General features: G+C 46.8%; 1 protein-coding gene across 1 annotated transcript in view; it reads left to right on the top strand.

Annotated features, from left to right (window-relative positions):
- PREP (prolyl endopeptidase) overlaps positions 1-17,160 on the top strand; it is an 89,532-nt gene that overhangs the window by 59,175 nt on the left and 13,197 nt on the right. The window contains exon 10 of the mRNA XM_080937653.1: positions 1,723-1,826. Coding sequence (XP_080793779.1) covers positions 1,723-1,826 — 104 coding nt within the window. The remainder of the gene's footprint in view (positions 1-1,722; positions 1,827-17,160) is intronic.

Genomic DNA, 17,160 nt, shown 5'->3' with positions numbered 1-17,160 from the left:
TGAATCCAGTGATCATATCGCACACACTTGCTCTTTATTTCATCTTACTTTTTTCCTTTTATTTATTCTTCTCTCATCAAAACATTCCATGTCACTTCCCAGACCCCACTGCTCCCCGTTTCCCTTCAGAAAAGAACACTAAGGCATCCCCAAACCCCTGCCCCAGAAATCAGATTTGTGTGTGTTTGTGGTGGGTACCCTATAGAGATTTGGAAGACAGAACAAGTAAACAAATACCAAAAACTCTTGTCAACTCTCATCAGTTCTATCCATACGTATCGAACATTGTTCTACAGTGGGGGAGGGGAAAGAGGGCTGCCGTTTTAATCCGTGGTCAGTCTGTTTCTCTGTGTCCTGTGGGAGTCCTGTCTTGCTTCTGGTTTCCCAGCAAGCACTGAGGTCCCAGGATCAGTTTTCCTTATACTTGACAATGTATATTTAAAGTATATGAGGTGCCATTTCTACACCAGCCTCTCTGGCTCGTTTCTCAACACAGAACCGCACTGTCTTGTTTCTTTGACTTAAATATTAAGAGAGATGCATTAAATCCAGGAAGTAGAACTTTTATTAATGATTACACAAGCTGGAATTCCTGATACATATTAATTATTTTGCCTTGTGCACAATGACCGGGACAAAACTGAAAATTTGATTCTGAAATGTCTTGTGATGGTTCACCTTGGGCTCCTGATTGGTGGCTACATATGTATCCATGGTTACATCAAATAGCAGAAGCCCCAAAGGGATTAGTCCAGAGACCCCTGACTGATTGTAGACATTGAGTATGGGGCGGGGCCAACGTTCCCATGTGACCTGGCTTGGAGAAAACTTGTTGACAATAGTGTTAATTACTTTTCTGGTTGCTGTGACAAACCACTTGTCAGGAAAGCAAAGGCATCAGAAAGATTTCTTTGGACTCACAGCTGTGTGTACGAGCCACACATTCTGTGACTGTGGTGGTTTGAGTGAGGATGGCCCCCACAGAGTCATTTATTTGAATACTTGTCCCTGTTCGTGGACTTGTTTGGGAAAGGTTACAAGTTGTGGGCTTGTTGGAAGACATGGGTCCCAGGGGCGGGCTTGGAGGCTTCAGAAGACCCATGGACTCCCCGCTGTCTCGTTGTCTTGTGGTTGTAGATCAAGGTGTGAGCTCTGAGCCGCTCCATCACTCCACCCTCATGGACTCTAACTCTCTGAAACTGTGAGCCGGATTACACACTTTTATAAGTTGTCATGGTCACCACAGCAATCTAAAGTGACCAGACATTGAGGAAGGAATGCCTGGTAGTTAACGTCCTGCTCATACTAGGGTAGGCCAGGCAGCAGAGAGACCTGAACACTGAGGAGCCTTCAGTCCAGGACCACAGTCTGTGGGACGGTGCTGCCCACGGTTGGGGAGGGTCTTCTTCCTCCACTAAACCTCTCCAAAAATTCTCTCCACACACACTCAGGGCATGGTTGAGTTGCTGCACATGCATAAAGTTGACCGTGAATTTTAACACCTCAGCGCTGTAGGAGGGGAAGCCGTAGGTGGTGCTGCCGATGAGGATACTTCCCATTCTCCATGGGCCTGCTCACATCAGATTTCCCTCACGATGCTTGGCACAGCCACCCAAGTGCTGATGGGCAAGGCCCCTGATGGCTGCTAGCCTCGGGTGGCATCCCTGTGGCCTGTGTACTTCCTGAGACTTGGAATGTAATCAGAGACTTGCTTCCTTCTAGGTGTCATTTACCACTGTGATCTAACCAAAGAGGAACTGGAACCCATGGTTTTCCGGGAGGTGACAGTGAAGGGAATCGACGCTTCCGATTACCAGACAATCCAGGTATGGAGAAAATGGTCTCTTTCCCGGGAGACCCCTGGGGGAAATCTGACATTCAGGATGCTCTTTATATCCCACTTCGTCAGAAGCCTCAGCGCTAGCCCATGGTGATACAGAGGACAAATACTTTTGGTGCTCTTGCTGTTTCTAGCCACTGAGCCAGGTGCTTAGGGCTCTGCAGTGGTCCCTGTAGTTTCGACCCTCACAGTCTTTGGGTTCTGCCTGTGTCTGTCTGTCTACTTGAAGTAGAGATTGCCAAGCTCGGGTCTTCAGGAGATTGTGTAAAGCTTCTCCCTCTTCATCTGCAGTTTCTGCTGAGCCAGCCGGTGCTCACAGCGCATCTGAATGAATGGACAAGCTAAACCCTTGTTAAGACGGCACACGCTCAGTCCCTGAATTTTCTTTTCAGGCTGAGGCTCCCCTTTAGGCTTGTTGGTTATTGAGGCTTCCAGAGAATGAACTGACTAGACGGAGCATGTCTGTTCCTTTGCCTGTAGAGTGTCAGATGCTTCACAAAGCGCCCCCAGAACAGACTCAGCAGGATTAATGCACACCCAAACTCAGAGACTACAGCAGCATGCACTTAGGGTCCCAGCACCAAGGAGGGGAAGTAACCATGGGGTCCCAACCCTAACCTAGAAGCTGTGTGGAATTGATGCCTGCTGGCAAAGAAATAGACAATTTTTGCCAGTGGAATCTTCCTGGGTACGTTAACCACATCTCCAAGTAGGCCTCACGCCCAGGAGTAGTTTGGCCAGCACCAAACAAACTCGATGGTGTGGACATTTTGCCTCAGTTTTGTTGTTTGTCATATTGATGTTTTGCTTATTTATTTCGATATGTGTGTGTGTGTGTGTGTGTGTGTGTGTGTGTGTGTGTGTGTGTTTTATAAAGGAAAGTGTGCTTTTTGTTTGTTTTGCTTTTGTTTTAAAGAAAGAAAAAACAAAAGTTGGGTGGTTAGGGAGATGGGGAAGATCTGGGATGAATTGGTGCAGGAAGGGAAACATAATCAAAATTAGATTGTGAAAGATGAATAATTTTTCAGTGTTTTAAAGAATACTAATAAAGCTTTTAAAAGAAGCTTTAAGGAGTGGGCACTCCCACATGGGAGGCGGAATCATGCAGGCTACAGATCAGGAACCAGAATATTGGAGAGGCTAGCCAGGCGATTGCAGAGCGCGCCTTTAATCCCAGCTCTCCGGGAAGAGACAGATGGATCTGTCTCTGTGGGTTTGAGGCCAGCTTGGTCTACTGATTAAGTTCCAAGACAGCCAAGATTACACAGAGAAACTGTCTCGAAAAAAAGAGAAGACTGCAGTAGAACTTATGCTCAGGTACTTGACTGCTCTGCCCCCGAGGGTGGTTTCCTGATACTAGAGCATCATTATAGGGTGATGCTTTTCCCTCAGTCCTCTAGAACGAGTTTAGTTGATGGCTAGATATAGACCCTAAGTAAAAACACATTTACAAAAACAGGTGGAAGCGGGTTTGATACAGGATTGCGGTTTCCCATCTGTGTCCTATATTAACTGCTAGCAAGCTGGTCTTCTGCTGATTGGAGAACAGCTGTGCCCATGTGTTTACATCCTGGCTGCTGAGTATTTTCCCTGAATGGTTGCACCGCAGACTATGGCCCACTACACATGCCCTAATTTGTTTAGTTTGCTGGATTGTAACCTGTGTGAGTAGTACTTAAAATCAGAAGCTCTTTCAGGCAGGCCTGACTTTGCCTTACACAGATTGAACGGCATCGGGCAAGGCACGTAGCCTTTCTGCCACTGTTTCCAACTGTAGTGTTCGGGATCCCTTTGGGGTTAATAGAAAGGTACTGTGTATTATGAAGTAACAGATTGAGTGCGGTCTCATTCACTAGAAATAACTAATGTTCATCTGATTTATCTCTATCAGTTTGAGTGTTACACTAGCTCCATTGCTAGTTGTGCATCTGGGAGGGTTTCCACCCCACATGCCTGTCACATGGCTCTGTAGGAGACATATCTCTACCCACTGTTGCATTTGACTTTCTTCTAGGCTTTCCTGGGCATCCCCGGTGAGGACGGCATATGTGTTTTCAGTTCCAATTGGGAGGGGGGTAGGGGGATAAAGCTCAAGTGTATGGAGTACAAATCCGTCGGCTGTGAACAGAGCAGCTAGGTTTCCGGCAGCCACTGTGCCTGGCTGTACTAGGTACCTGTGCCACTGTAAAACTCAGAGCACATATCTTTCTGTCCCTGGTGCCCCATGACTCAAAGCTGCTCTGACATTGGTTTTCTCAGACACTTAGAGCATTACAACAGCCATTGTCAAATGTGAGCTCTAGGGGAGGGCTTTGTGCATACGTGAAAAGTGTCAGTTAGAACCTGTCTGCCCAAATCTTTTCCAAGGAAGCTAAGATACGTTAGCAATGCCTTCTCATGAAACAGATTTGTGGGCCTGCCTAAGAAATCTTATCTACACATGTTGCCAGTAATAAGTTTCTTCCTCTCTGAACAAAAATGAAAGTTTAGTCCCTCGATAGATACAGATTTATAACAACGCCAGGGACTGTTTGAATGCAGACTTTCCATATGCTGGGAATGTAGTCAGGACCAAGAATTGAAACACATAAAGATCTGAAAAGATGTCCGGTTGCTGTTGCCATGGTCCAGGGGAAGATGATGTCGTATGTGGAGTGCCCTGGCTGGGGGCTAGGAGAAGCCCTCTTGCCGTTGGAGACTGGGGAGGAGTGGCTTTATAGTGGCTGACTTTTACCACCTCCTGCCATTCAGAGCATCTGCTTTTTCATTGCCGCGAGGTCCCTAATTTCACAGTCAGTTCAAGAAGCTAAGCCTCAGCCCACTGTGTGCTGATGGTGCCGCTGGCCCTTGTCATCAGTGGATGGATTTGTGTGCTGTGGTTGAATGGGGCATAACAAAGAAATGGAGCGTAGCCAGAATTCACTCTAAGGCTTCTCAGAGTCTCATTGTGGTTCAGCCAGCTGAGAGATTGGTTTTTCCCCCCTCAGACTAAAATGAAAGAAAAAAAAAATCATAGACCTGAAAATGGAGCAGGAGCTGAATATATGCCAACTATTCTCTTTTCTTAACAGTCTCGCCTTTTATAAAAGACAAGATAAATTAGAAAACTGAGGTATCCATATTTTATGAGCAGGTGCAGACTCGCTTGGAATGGCGTAAGAGTAAGGATGTTAAGCATTCGGCCATGGTGCTCCTGCCTGTACCTCTCCTTTATACTTAGTAGGACCCTTTCTTAGGGTGACCCGCTGTACTGCCCCCCACCATCCTCACAGTGGTCTGCTCAGCATTGATCATTTGTCTTTGCCAGCATGCCTTGGAGTCACAGTAGTGGGATATCTCTTCTGTTTTGTGGGTTTCTCTGTGTAGCCTTGGGACTCGCTCTGAAGACCATCCTGGCCTTGAACTCGCAGAGATCCACCTGCCTCTGCCTCATGCTACGGTTAAAGGTGTGCACCGCCATCACCCCCAACATCTGCTTTCTTAGTTAGATTTGTACTTATTTATTTTACATTTAATTTTCCATGACCTTGGTAATAACTGATTGAGAGGACATATTTTGAGCGCTAATAAGCTTTTTGATACCATGAAGTACCTCTCCAAGTACATGTAGTGTCAAGAACACGGCCCATCATGTCCTTGTGAGCTGACTGTTGCATTAATGATATATTTCTGCAACACTGGGTTCATATACTCAGGCCTTGGTTAGAAACAGGGAAGGGCTGTGGCAAGATGGCTCAGCCAGTAGAGGTGCTGTTGACAAGCCTGACACCCTGAGTTTGGTTTCTGAAACCCACATGCTGGAAGGAAAAGAACTAGTCTTCACAAGTTATCCTCTGACCCCAATGTCGTGGTCCATCTGTGCATGCACACCCTCGAGTGCGAACACACACACACACACACACACACACACACACACAGAGGCACACACACACTAGATGTAACAGTTGCGAAGGGTGAAGAGCAGTGTTCTCAGGGAGCACTGAGGTCTCCCTGTGCGTCAGGTTTCACCGTGAAGGTTACCTGAAATGGTATCGGTTGTTCTGCTGGCTGCTGCAGCATTTGCCTTCATCTGTACAGTGCTGTAGACCTGCGTAAACAGACGTCTGTAGTACTCTGGCACTGTGGACGAGGGTGTAATGCCCCCGTGCAGAGCGGTGGTCTGCCCTCCTTCCCTTTGCTGGGCAGATCTGAAGTGTTAAGATGACTTAGCCGAAGGAGTGGTGAGGGTCTGTTTCCGTACCATACAGAAGCCTGTTACGGGTCAGTCTGTGGCTGGTGGATGGGGTTGTATTTGCTTTCTCTTCCATGTCTGAAACATGGCATCTCTTTGAATCAGCCTGGAAACATATAACCCACAATGTGAAAGTATCAAGGTAGCCTTGAGAATTTTGCCCTCATGAGCAACCATATAAAATCCTCACTGTGGGTGGGTCACATGATCTCAGAAAAGAAATAAAAAGCATATCCTTCCTATCTTTCATCGAGCCTGTAGTTAATCTCTATGGGAACAGATTATATGCGAAAAGCCAACAAGGATCATAAGAGGTCGGAGAGGGGCTGAGTACACGAATAGGCAGAAGGTACGGGAGGATATAGGGTCATTGGTTTCTAATTCCAATTCCGACGTGCAGTTTTGTTTGGTTTTGGTGGTGGATAAATACGTAAAATATATTCAATATTAAAAATGTAAAATTTAATGTTAAACTGGAGCCTTTGTTCCAAATGTCTATTCTAGCTGGGTAGAAGTTTGTACCAACTTTAGGGCTGGCTAATTTTGACGTGCAGTGTTTTTATTAATTTTTAAGGTTTTTATGATAAAGTTTATGACATTATAAAATGAATGTAAAAACACAAAGTCTACATCATGAAATGTTCTGGGCTGAACCTCTCTGGGTTTCTCTGAACTTTGTTCTGAGGAAATGGTTCTGTATTGGATTATGAGTGTCGTCTGAGTTTTGGTGGGTCCAGGAGAGCAGCGACTTCCACCTGGTTCCTAAGAATAGGGGAGGGTACCAGGTAAAGCAACCTGCTGGTTCTCCTGGACAGTGGGGGATGTGGTCTATGGCCCAGCACTGTGGGGATTTTGTTTGCAGGCTTACTTTGCTGAGCTGTGAGTGTATCAAAAAGCTAATGATTTAATATGAGTGGTTTAGACCTGTCCACTGATTGTTTAACACTACATAGTTCATATTTGATGCTACACCTATCTAAGGTCAAACCTAAACTTAGCACTGTGAGTGATAGTTGTTTGTGCTTTAGATGTTTTCATCCTTACTTAGTGTCTTAGTCAGGGTTTCTATTCCTGCAGAAAATATCATGAGCAGGAAGCAAGCTGGGGAGGAAAGGGTTTATTCAGCTTACACTTCCACATTGCTGTTCATCACCAAAGGAAGTCAGGACTGGAACTCAAGCAGGTCAGGAAGCAGAAGCTGATGCAGAGGCCATGGAGGGATGTTACTTACTGGCTTGCTTCCCCTGGCTTGCTCAGCCTGCTTTCTTACAGAACCCAGGTCTACCAGCCCAGGGATGGCACCACCCACAATGGGCTGGGCCCTCCACCCTTGATTACTAGTTGGGGAAATGCCTTACAGCTGGATCTCATGGAGGTATTTCTTCAACTGAGGCTCCTTTCTCTGTGATAACTCCAGCTTGTGTCAAATTGACACGCAGAACCAGCCAGTGTATAAAGTTTTTTTAGTAATTCAAATATCGGCGTACATTACTGAATTTGCTGTTATGTGTGATAAGGCCACTCTGCAGACTTAATGCTTCCCTGAAAGTTGTGGCTTTGAGAATTGCAAAGGCTGGTGAGCCCCGCTGAGGCTGAGGCAGCCACACCTAAGCTCCTCCTCACTGTCTCGGAAAACAGTGGCATCAGGTCTCCTTTATATATGTATATATATACATATATATATATGTATATACATATATATATATATATATATATGTATCTATAGCAAAGTAGAAAATACCGGTGGCAAAATGTGTCTGCTGCTGGTGTTTTTTCCCAAGCCACTTTAATAATTGTGTTTTAAAGATGGGATCAGTCTGGATGTGGTCTCAGCACTCAAACAGGAAGATCTTGAGTTTGAGGTTAGCTTTCGTCCTTTTACAAACAGCATCAACAAAACAACCAAAAAAGCCAAACTGCCTCTCAGTGTAGACACATCTCTGGACACCAGGGAAAAGTGAATCGAAGCATTCATGGCGTGGAGGTCATAGGTGGGTGCACAGGGGCTGGTCTAGTCAGGGATTCCCACGTCTCTTGCATAGCCACACAGAGCTTCTGTTTCCAGCATGGAACGTGGTCTCATGCCTGCTGGGGTTTGGCATATTGTACCCATTCTTTAGCCCGCTTCAGCTAGGGCTGTGTACTGGGAGAAAGTGTCAGTCACATCTGCTGGCATGTTATGGGTAAAGAGTGAATTACAAGGATGTGTGAGATGTCATTTAAATTGTAGGGGAGATGATGTGCCCAGCTAAAACTTAGACTCAAAGCAACGGGATTGGATGGGGCCGGGGGTGGGGGAGGGAATAGCACAGTGGCTTTCCACAAAGACAAAGTAGGAGTCAGCTAGGTACTTTTTTGACACAGGTCCAAAACCAAAGCCAGGTGCCTAAACCTCATGCTTAGACCTGGGGCGAAATAAAGACCCATAAAATAATCAAGGCCTTATTGATTTCTTCTTTGGCCCACTCAGCATTCAGTATTGAGGTGTCTGTTCATTCTGATTTTGTGTACTTATTAGAAGTGTGTTTGCTATTGTTTTAAATTTATTGTATTGTAGTCAGGTAGGATGCACAAAGTTTCTTAACTTTTTCTCAAGTTGAGATTTGTTCTGTGTCCCAGGATGTGATCTGTTTTAGGGAAGCTTCTCCAAGCTGCTGAGTGTGGAATATTCCCGTGGGTACACATTAGGTCCATTTGATGTATGATAATAGTTTGATTCTGTGGTTCTCTGCTTTTGTGCAGATGACCTGTCTGTTGGGGAAGGTGGGGTATTGAGATCACCTGCTGCTAATGCGTCAGATTTGGTCTTTAATCTCAGTAGCGTGCTTTTTGTATGGAACTGGGTGCTCCAGAGTTTGGTGCACATATGATTAGGATTACAGTGTCTTCTTAGTTCATTGCTCCCTTCAGGATTAATTGTCCTTTATTTCTTCTGATGAGTTTGCTTTGAGTCGGTTTTGTTAGATATTAAACTCCTGCTTACTTCCTGGTTCCCCTTGCTTCAACCTGTTTCCCATCCTCAGTGAGGTGGAATTTGGTTTTAAAAGTAGGATCGTTGATCTTAGCAAACACATGCTACAAAGACAAAAGCATTCTGTGTGCGCATGTATACGGTCCTGCTTGTATGGGTGTGTGCATGCCAGTGCACGAACGTGTGTGTGCACATGGAGGGCAGGATTGACACCCTGCCTCTCTGTCAGTCACTGTGCACTTCAGTCGTGAGACAGGGTTTCCCACTGAACCTGGACCTCATCCACTGTCTGTCCTCCTGACCCCGTCCCGGCTCTGGAATGACGGACACACACTAGGGTCTGGCTTTCAGGACGATGTTGGAAATAGAAACTGAGATTCGTGCATCAGACAGTTTCAGCTGAGCCATCTCCTCCCAGCACAAGCCTTTGACAAGGACATGCTTCTTATCAAGCAATAGACTTGTGCATGGGCAGTATGGGTGTATTTGAGGTTAGAGTTCTCTGAAGGGTTATCTGGGTCAGGGAGAAAGCAGGGGAAGCCAGTGTTCACACGGCTGTTTGGGCTTTTGACTTTGTGCCTGACCTGTTCCTTGAATAAGATAACTAAGTGTGCACAGGACCCCTCCTGGGACAGGCTTTCTGCTAGGAATGGCCTTATGTCAGGTGCATGAGACAGACCACAGACTCATGCTCCGTCTCTAGCTTCAGACCTTCTCCACCCCCCCCCCCATAGTGTATATGTCCCATCTTGGGGTCTGGCCCTCAGGACAGAGCTATGGCTTCTTAGGTTTGGGTTCAGTTTGACAGCGTCTGTGTAGAGTTCACACATGGAGAATGTCTCAGTCTCTAGAATGGATGTGTTGAGAGGAGGTGGTGCCCCGGGGAAACTGCCTACCCTTGGAAGGAACCAAGGTGGCCCTCCTGATTGGCCTCCATATGTGTGCCTGTCACACTGTCAGTCATAGACCCCGACAATAAGATAGGGAAGCATCTAACTTGACTGCCCCAGGTATTGTTATAGCAGGAAAGATCAGCTGAAAGGTACTTCCTACTCACCTGTACTTAGAGGAGGTCTGACGCAGCCTCTCACATGAGAGCAGACTGAAGTCATTCTGGTTAGACCCAGGCTAGGCCTGGGAACTGCAGACCTGTGTGAGCCCTTCGTCAGCCGGCATAAGTTAGTTCTCTCCGCAGGTTCTAAGTGCACAGCCATATGTAACCGTCCTTCTCATTCCCAAATGTGTTCCCTTTTCCAAAACTGTACAAAGTTCTTCTACAGCTCCTGCCCTTGGGAGGTCATTGTGAGCTGTCACATGGCAATACAGGGTGGATGTTACACACTGTCTGCCAAGCTCCGCGCATGTGGACCCTGCTCCTCATTGCTTTGGAGGAACAGTTGGGGCGAGTTCTGAGAAGCTGGCCCAGCTCCTCTTGTCAGACTCTCAGGCTAATGCTCAGATGCCTTGGCATGGTTCTTTGAGATCTTCATGTAGAAGTTGATGGCCGTCACCAGGGCTTTATTAAGACCCTAGAGACAGTTTCTTCATTTGCCTTGGCTGATGTTTCAGAAGAAAGACTAAACCATGCGCTCAGGCTGCACGGTGAAGTATGCCCATGTTACTTCTGGTGGGCTCTGTCCTGGGTAACATGGGTAGAGCGCAGTCTCTTGTAACCTCACAGGGTTGAGAGATGTCAGTGGGGCACATGGGTGAGTCCTTAACGTGATCTTTGATCCTGTAGCAAGCTGACTTCCCTGCCAGGGTTGGTTCTCACAGATCAACCCACTCTTAAGATGACTGCTTGCCTTTGTTTCCTAGGCTGCTGTGACCTCTTAACCAATAGCCAGTCTTACAGTCACGTTCCTCTGCTAGTTGTCCAGCCTTGAGTAGCATCCACAGGCCCCCACAGCTTCACACCTGCCACTCTTCCTCTTGCCCACTGGCATGCGGCCACACTGACACCTTGTTTTGTTATGCCACACCCTTGTCACCCCTTGCCTGGCCACTCATCCACTTCTTTGTCCAAGTGTCGGACTTGTGTGCTGCCGCAGCCCTTCCTCCCTTGTGTCCGGCTTTTATTGTTTCTTCATTGCTCTGGACGTGAGCTGACTTCACCTTTCTCTCTTCCCAGTGGAGTGCATTTTCACACCTGCTCTGTGCGCAGAGCACAGACAGGTTGTGCAGAAAGGCTTGACAGACTGAAAGTAGCCATGACAGGCTGTAAAATACACTTACTGCCAGAGACCTAAAAACACTGGGCTGTTCCTTTCTGCGACATTTGTGTTGTACCATCTCCCTGGTCTGGTCTTGGCCACTCGGAACAGACAGTCTGCTACAGTTTTACTGCAGAATTGTTGTTGTAAGATCTAGTCTTCAGAGACTGTCTTTGTCATACTTCATAACCAAAACAAGAAAGGAAATGCCTCTCTTTAAGAGAATCACAGCAGGGTTTTCATTGGGATTCTCAGCATTGTGTATCTTGTAAAATGCCCGTCTTTGTGGTTTTAGTCTAAGTGAGGTCCCAAGGTCACTCTGCTGAGGCATCCTGATGCAATTAATGAGTTTCTGGGAGAGAACCCCCCCCTCTTGAAGTGAGCAAGTGGGAATGGGGGAGCAGCGGAGGACGGCTGGAGCAGAGAACTCTTTGGCAGACTTTTTAAGCTCTGTGCCTTTCATCTGGTCATGCCGAGGCTACAAGGAAAGATGGGATTTATTAGGGAAAATAATCCAACATGTCTAGCACTTTGATAGGGGTGGGGAGGACTTGTCCGAGGAGCCCAGTAGAGGAACATGGAGGACTGCTCTGGAAAGGGAGTATCCTAGGAAGCTGCTCCAAAGAGAGCAGCCTGCCCAGCAGGAAGCTGGCATCCCTGAGCAGGGCCCTTGTGGGATGCAGATGGGGTTGTCACCTGCCAGGTCCTCAGAGAGCTGCAGACATGAAAGCTGAACCATGGCACATTCAAAACCTGGCTTTGTGTGCAAGGAGGAAAAAGTACCAAAGGACACCAGTATTTCAGGTACCGGGAAGGAAGAAGGACCAGGACATGTCTCGGAAGCCAGGGAGAAGATGCTCGGGGTGGGAAGACATCAGTCCCTTGCCAGCCTTAGCCGTGAGCATTTGGCCATAGAATGTCAGGAAGAGATGAGGGGGCACCGCAGGCAGGGTTGGTGCGCCCACTTTCCAGTGGTGCCCAGGCCTCCAGTGCTAACTGTCAGGGATGTTGTATGAAGCTCACTCAGTGAGGTTTGTACAGCGCTGGCTTTTAAGTCAGCTCTTCTGCAGCTCCTGGTATTCTTATCTATCATCAGGACAGCCTCCGATGCTCCATTCAAGACTGCCGTGAATATGATTCCATTATTCATCTCTTGCTTTTCATTTTCTTGATTACCGCTGCAGATAAAAAAGGAAGAAGGCTGCGTGATTAAAAGTGTATTTTTCAGTGTTTAGGAACACTTCGGGGCAGTCCACAAATCTTCGCCATGCTAGTCCTCAGGGTGAGGATACAGTTCCACCAGTGAGATTTCCATGCAGGGATACAGAAACACTTCACACAGGCCCCATTTAGAATATAAATCGAAAGGAATTCAGAACTTGGTGATTTACCGTCCTCTCCAGCAACCCCTTCTCCTTCCCCCTGGTGAGCTGCCTCCTAGGAGCAGCTGGTGACGCGGTGTGTGCCTCCGGACAGCCCCTTCTGATTGAGTCTGCTGCCTGCCAGTGAGCAGCCAGATCCGGCCCCTGGGCCTGCTCACGTTTCTCAGGGGGGACTGCAGAGCAGCTTGCAGAGCTTAAGGGACTCCTGAGGCTGTCCCTTAACTTGAAGCCATTCATCAGGGACTCCCCTTTTTTCCCTGACTCACCTGGAGGCTCTGTTTTGATGGTTTATATCATCTAAGAGATTCAGACCAGAAGATCTTAGCAGCCTTAGGTGTGTCTGACACCAAATTCACCCCTTCAGATTCTGGCCATTTGTTTTCTGCAAGGAAAACTACTCCGTGGCTTCTTGCGCCCGTGTCTCACGCTGAGTATGAGGGTTATATTGAATGTGCAGAGAGAATAATAGTCGGTGGACATTATGCTGCGGCTGTCGCTCTAGTACATTTGGCAGCCAGCCATTCAGGGCGCTCTGTGTAGTCTTGTTTACCCCCTGTGCTGCCATTAGTACTTCCCCCCCTTAACTCCTGTGTGGCAAGAGTTTAAAGCCACACAGTCCCCTTCTGTTCTCTGATCCACACCCTAGTCAGAGCCTTTGGGTTATCCCTTTATTTTTCTAATGCGGTAAATAAGTGTTCTGCTATAGTTTTGAGGTAACGAGGGTTTGAAATGAATTTCAGTATTCTTGCTGTGTTTTTATGATGCCGGTGCAGCCTCTTGCAATAAATTACCAGAGTTAAACAGTTTAAGATCCATAAAGCTCTCTGCCCTGGCATTGCAAAATTAATAGGTTAACGGCTACACATAAGGAAAATGTCAGATGTTAAAAAAATTTTATTAGTAATAAGCTGGAAATTTGTGACCTTAAAAACCTTGTATAACCCTTTACAGCCCTCAGCCAGATCTAATTTTATTATTTCCAGCCTGCAAAGCATTATATGGCCAGACTCTAGGCTGCTGTATTTGTGTGGACTTTTAATGAAAGATATTTAAAATACTTACATTGCTTAATTGAATACAGGGCCCACTTGGGATAAGCATCGCTGCATTTATCTAGTGTATGGTTGTTAAACACAGACTTAGTACCATGGAAAAGGTTCAAAAAGAATACCACATAGGTCTCAGGAGTAGGGCCTTCTCTGAAGGAAGGGCCAGGAGATTGGCTGGTCCCTTATTTATAGTAGCTAAGAATGTGGAGTCGGGAGGTCAGATCTCAGCCCCATCATTGTCCAGTTAACCTTCTTACCCGTTTGCTTTGCTTCTCTCTCATCTTTCTTTCCTTGTTCTTGAGACAGACTCTCATTCTGTAGCTCAGGCTGGGACTTTCCTATGTATGGGTTGGCGGGTGACAGAGAACAACTTATTGGAGTTGTCTCCAATGACTTTAGCTTGTGTCAAGGTGACATTAAACTATTCAGCACAACTTAGGTCCCAGGGATTGAATGAACTCGGGTCATCTGGCTGGCAGCAGGCACTCTATCTGCTGAGCCATTTTGGCAGCCCCCTAGTGTTTGCTTTTAAGCATCAGGAACTGAATTTGATTAGCTAGCATAGGAATTTACTGTAACTAGGTTCAGTCTCCAGGGTCCTCCGGAGTGAATGGTCATTATAACACCTGAAGTTTCTTTCTCTGGTTTACTATAAACCTTCAAGCAAAAGATACGCCTGTTGAAGTGCTGCAGCTGAATTTGAGAGGAAGGGGGTCAGTATAATGAGCTGCCAAAGGTGGGTAAGGATTCATTCAGTTGTAATGCCTTTGTGAAGGGATGTAGCATTGAGTTTGATGCTTTGAAGGTACGGAATAGCTGAATAGAGAATGCGGAATTGGAACAAGGAAGGAACGAGGGCATTGGAAGAAGGAAGGAATCAACAAGGTCAAAGGCAGAGTCTTGGCTCCGGAGGGGATAGGAACTGTGTAATGAGGAGTCACCACATTAAAAGGAAGGTTTAGGAGGCTGGAGAGACGGCTCAGTGGTAAAAGCACCTGCTCTCAACCTCTTCCAGAGGTCCCACATTTGATTCCTGCACCCACAGAGGTAGCTCACAACTGCCTATAACGTCTTGATAGACGGGGTCCAGTCCCTCCTCTGCCCACCATCACATGCACACTAAAACTTAAAAACAAAATTTAAAAGGGGAGCCTCAGAGGTAAATCCAGGAATAGCAGGTGCTCAGAGTCTGGAAGTAGGAAGTCCGTTGGAAGGCTCTGCTGCCATGCCAAGAGCCAGGAATGGTTTGAGCCCAGGAACAAGCAGGCCTGGGTGTTTGGGGATTAGAACGTTTATTCAGTAGACAAATCTCCTGTTCACTTAGCAGATACTGACTGACGGCAAGTGGTGCTGGCCTCGTCATCCTGGATGATGGGTGAAACCTTCTCATCTTCTGTAGGAGCAGGGGGCACGCCTGCATGCTGGGGGCAGGTCTCTGGGTGGGATCTTTTGCCAGAGCAGCCATGTTGCTGGAATCAAGCCCCATTGCAATGTCAGGATCCTGGGTAGTCTCCGCCTTTTCCTCACAGAAACTGTGTTCTCTCTCTCTCTCTCTCTTTCTCTCTCTCTCTCTCTCTCTCCTCCCCACTCCCCCCCCCCCACCTCCCGCACCAGTCTCTTAAGCCACCTCTCTTTCCTGTGCTGCTCTTGTGAGAGTTGGGAGTATCCTATCTCTGATTAATTCTGTCAGTCTTTTTCTGATTTGTCACCTTGTCCCTCAATTAGACATCCCTGTTTGAGATTAAAGGTATGTGGATGTCCACGTTCTAGCCAGATCACACAGACTTAGAAGGACTTCGGATATAATCCCAGGGAAGCCTTGTTGGTAGATTAAAATTCTTCTATAATTTTGGGCACCACAGAACCTACATACACATGTGCATACACATGTCCTCACACACATACAAATAAAAGTGATTGAATCTTTATTTTTCAATCTTTCAGCCTGAGTTGGGGGTGAGGGTTCAGTTACTAAGAAAGTTGGAATGACTTTCTCTCCAGCAATTTTTGTCTGTCTTAAAAATACTGTTGACACTTTTACAAGAAGGGTGTAGCAATATCCGGTGTTTAATAATGTGTTCCTCAGCACGGTAGCACTGGCTCTGGATTGGGATGAGCTTTCTGAGATAAGAACTGTAAAATAGTGACCATGCTCTCTGTGACAAGTGTGTGCTCCGGTGACACTTCATTTTAAGGGCATGGTGAGTACAGAGCAAGCTAGAGCGAGCATCTCCCACGGGGACATTTGTCCTGTGGATGCCCTTGAGGCTGTCAGTCACTGTTGAAGAGGAGAGAAATGATTTTGTCCAAACCCCACCTACCCGGACATGTGCAGCGTTTTGCATATTCCTGTCCGGTGAAGACATTTACAGGCATGAGCGGGTTGGAAGGGCTTTGTAACGTCGTAGAGAAAGCTGTGGATAGAGAGGGGAGAGGCTGGCACCAGGCATTGATGCTTGGCAGCTTTCCCCTTTCATGGGCTTTTCCTCGTTGCTTATCAGTTGAGAGGATGAAGGACTGGGCTCACCTAAGTGTACCTGAAGCACTTTAAAGTCCCACGATTTGGAATTGTCGTTGGGGCTGAGAAGAAACTGAGGCAGCCGCTGTTTACCCAGCCTTTTGAGTGTGAAGATGCCTCCTCATCGTCTACCTGAGCTCTTGCAGGCTCACAGTGCTTAACAGTCTCCATTTCAAGTGTGGAGTGCCTTCGTTACTCTGCTGTACGTGTCCAAGATGAAGTTTTTCAAAAGATGTGCAGAATGTTTAAGTACCGAAAACTTGAGTGTGTGCTGAATCTAGTTCAGAGTCAAACTCCTCGACCTTTATACCTTTTATATATATACCTTTGAGGCTTTGCTCCCAGAGTCGGGAACCAGTGTGCCGCCTCCTTCAGGGATGGCTGATCTTCGTCTTTGTTACTGTAATGGGTCCTTCTGTGTTAGTCGCACATGTCCTCTGATGGGCGAGATGGTCATCCCTGACTAACAACACCTGCTGTTTCTCCGCTCCGTCTTGTCTTGGCACTGGGAACCGGCCCAGGCAGCGGAGCAGCTTAGCTGCTGTCTAAGGCCTGGATATACCAGGTGCCTGAGTACTAGGGGTCTGGGTGAGCTGCTTCATCACAGGAGACAGGTGCAGCTCACTGAGGATGGTACTTCATATAGCACCTTGATCAACAAGAGCATTAGGGCAGGTGAGACCTCTCTTGACTGACTGACCTACTCCATGCCAGAGTTCTGGGCCTTTCTTAAGAGAAGGTCCACCTTTTTGTCTGATTTTAACAGTAACAAGGTGTAGAGCCACCACCTCCAACCTCTCAAGATCCCAAGATACTTAAACTTTGTAAAGGGGGTTCTTAATTCACTGCTTAACTCTGGATTACCATGGCATTGTTTTCTGTTTGCAGTATCATTGATGAAGGCTCATGTCTAAAATAGTCTTTCTTGAGATCTAAGTATTGACATCTTCCACCAT

This window comes from Micromys minutus (assembly GCF_963924665.1).
Source record: "Micromys minutus genome assembly, chromosome: 25".
In the NCBI taxonomy this organism is placed as follows: Eukaryota; Metazoa; Chordata; class Mammalia; order Rodentia; family Muridae; genus Micromys; species Micromys minutus.
Note: the sequence above shows the minus strand (reverse complement) of the source record. Positions and strands in the feature narration are given on the sequence as shown.